A 2,500-nucleotide genomic window follows, 5' to 3' on the forward strand; every position below is an offset into this window, starting at 1 on the left:
ATATTGCCAAATCTGGTCTTATCTATTACACATCAATATTGCCAGAGCTGAGCCCTGAAACTAGTAGGACATCAGACGTAAGTTTTCGTTACGCATGGCTTACGAACTCGTCGCAAGTCACAAGTAAGATGCCTGGAACTTAAACGGTAACTCAAAACCATCATAATTATGGTAACTAGGGAATCAGCATCCGTTTCCCCCGGACAACTTGACAACGATGTGTGTTCAAGCTGCTCTTTACAGCTGCGGATAATGAAATAATTGTCACTGACGTAGAGAGGAATAAAAAACATTTTATTATCAAGCTGTCTGAAGCAGTCGTAACTTTATCTAAAGTTACGTTACACGTAGACTTGCGAATCATTTGAGTTACAAACGTATCTTTTTAAGATAGGCTTACGATATGTGTAAGTTCTACAAGCAGCTAACGTGTGCTACAGGACCCTGGACTTTAAAGTACATTTAGAAGGGATTATGATGAAGTCAATGACCTGAAAAATGAACAGAGAGAAGACAAAAGAAAAAACGAGAGAGAAAGAGAAGTGTGTGTGTGTGTGTGTGTGCGTGTGTGTGTGTGAGAGTGCTTGTTCACTGTTCACCTTGCTCATTAAACTCCACAGCTGATAAAAGGACATTCTCATCAATGGTGGGAGGAAGTAGTGTGGAAACCACAAACAGCCCAATTCTGAAAACATACACACACACACACACACACACACACACACATACACACACGCACACGTACACACACACCTGTTACATACAAAATATATGAAATTTGGTATAATCATTTATCTGCTGACAGATGAGTGTGTGTGCGTGTGTGTGCGTGTGTGTGTGCATGCGTGTGTGTGTGTGTGCATGCGTGTGTGTGTATGTGTGTGTGCGTGTATGTGTGTGTGCGTGTGTGTGTATGTATGTGTGTGTGTGTGTGTGTGTGTGTGTGTGCATGTGTGTGTGCGTGTGTGTGTGCATGTGTGTGTGTGCATGCGTGTGTGTGTGTGAGTGCATGCATGTGTGGATGCGTGTGTGTGTGTGTGTGCATGCGTGTGTGTGTGTCTGTGTGTGTGTGTGCGTGCGTGAATGCATGTGTGTTTGCGTGTGTGTGTGTGTGTGTGTGTGTGTGTGTGTGTGTGTGTGTGTGTGTGTGTGTGTGTGTACCTGCTGACATCTCTGTGGTTGAGGTGCCCCTGCAGCTGTAGAGAGAGGACGCTGGTGACCAGCTGGACTTTGCGGACGGAACACGCAGGCTCATGCAGCTGGAACAGCAGCTTATCCACCATATCCAACCTGTGCATCAGCTCAGCGCTCTCACTGCACACACACACACACACACACACACACACACACACAGAGTCATCATATCCAACCTGTGCATCAGCTCAGCGCTCTCACTGCACACACACACGCACACACACACACACACACAGAGTCATCATATCCAACCTGTGCATCAGCTCAGCGCTCTCACTGCACACACACACGCACACACACACACACACACAGAGTCATCATATCCAACCTGTGCATCAGCTCAGCGCTCTCACTGCACACACACACGCACACACACACACACACACAGAGTCATCATATCCAACCTGTGCATCAGCTCAGCGCTCTCACTGCACACACACACGCACACACACACACACACACACACACACAGAGTCATCATATCCAACCTGTGCATCAGCTCAGCGCTCTCACTGCACACACACACGCACACACACACACACACAGAGTCATCATATCCAACCTGTGCATCAGCTCAGCGCTCTCACTACACACACACACACAGTCATCATATCCAACCTGTGCATCAGCTCAGCGCTCTCACTGCACACACACACGCACACACACACACACACACAGAGTCATCATATCCAACCTGTGCATCAGCTCAGCGCTCTCACTGCACACACACACGCTGACACACACACAGAGTCATCATATCCAACCTGTGCATCAGCTCAGCGCTCTCACTACACACACACACACAGTCATCATATCCAACCTGTGCATCAGCTCAGCGCTCTCACTACACACACACACACACACACACACACACACACACACACACACAGAGTCATCATATCCAACCTGTGCATCAGCTCAGCGCTCTCACTGCACACACACACACACACTTACACACGCACACAGAGTCATCATATCCAACCTGTGCATCAGCTCTGCGCTCTCACCACACGCACGCACGCACACACACACACACAGAGTCATCATATCCAACCTGTGAACTGTCTCTGCAGTTTCACTACACTGCATACACGTGTGACACCCACCCACACAAACACCCACCCACACAGATAAACACATTAACAGACACACAATCAAACAATATGACACATACAAACACACTCACACTCAGATAGACAGAGGATAGGACATACACAACACAGCGTGCACACACACACACACACACACACACACACACACAGGAGAGTGAGGACACACCTAGATGCCTTTAGGATATCAGTGAAGT

At 47.8% G+C, this 2,500-nt stretch overlaps 1 protein-coding gene across 3 annotated transcripts in view; it reads right to left on the bottom strand.

Moving 5' to 3' along the window:
• wdfy4 (WDFY family member 4) overlaps nt 1–2,500 on the bottom strand; it is a 72,827-nt gene that overhangs the window by 39,197 nt on the left and 31,130 nt on the right. For all 3 annotated transcript variants that reach the window (XM_062519017.1, XM_062519018.1, XM_062519015.1), the window contains exons 25-27: nt 2,473–2,500; nt 1,162–1,314; nt 600–685 (exon numbers count right to left, since the gene is read on the bottom strand). The exon at nt 2,473–2,500 is cut by the window's right edge and continues 46 nt beyond it. In XM_062519017.1, coding sequence (XP_062375001.1) covers nt 600–685; nt 1,162–1,314; nt 2,473–2,500 — 267 coding nt within the window. The remainder of the gene's footprint in view (nt 1–599; nt 686–1,161; nt 1,315–2,472) is intronic.

The sequence above is a fragment of the Sardina pilchardus genome, chromosome 18 (assembly GCF_963854185.1).
Source record: "Sardina pilchardus chromosome 18, fSarPil1.1, whole genome shotgun sequence".
Classification (NCBI taxonomy): domain Eukaryota; kingdom Metazoa; phylum Chordata; class Actinopteri; order Clupeiformes; family Clupeidae; genus Sardina; species Sardina pilchardus.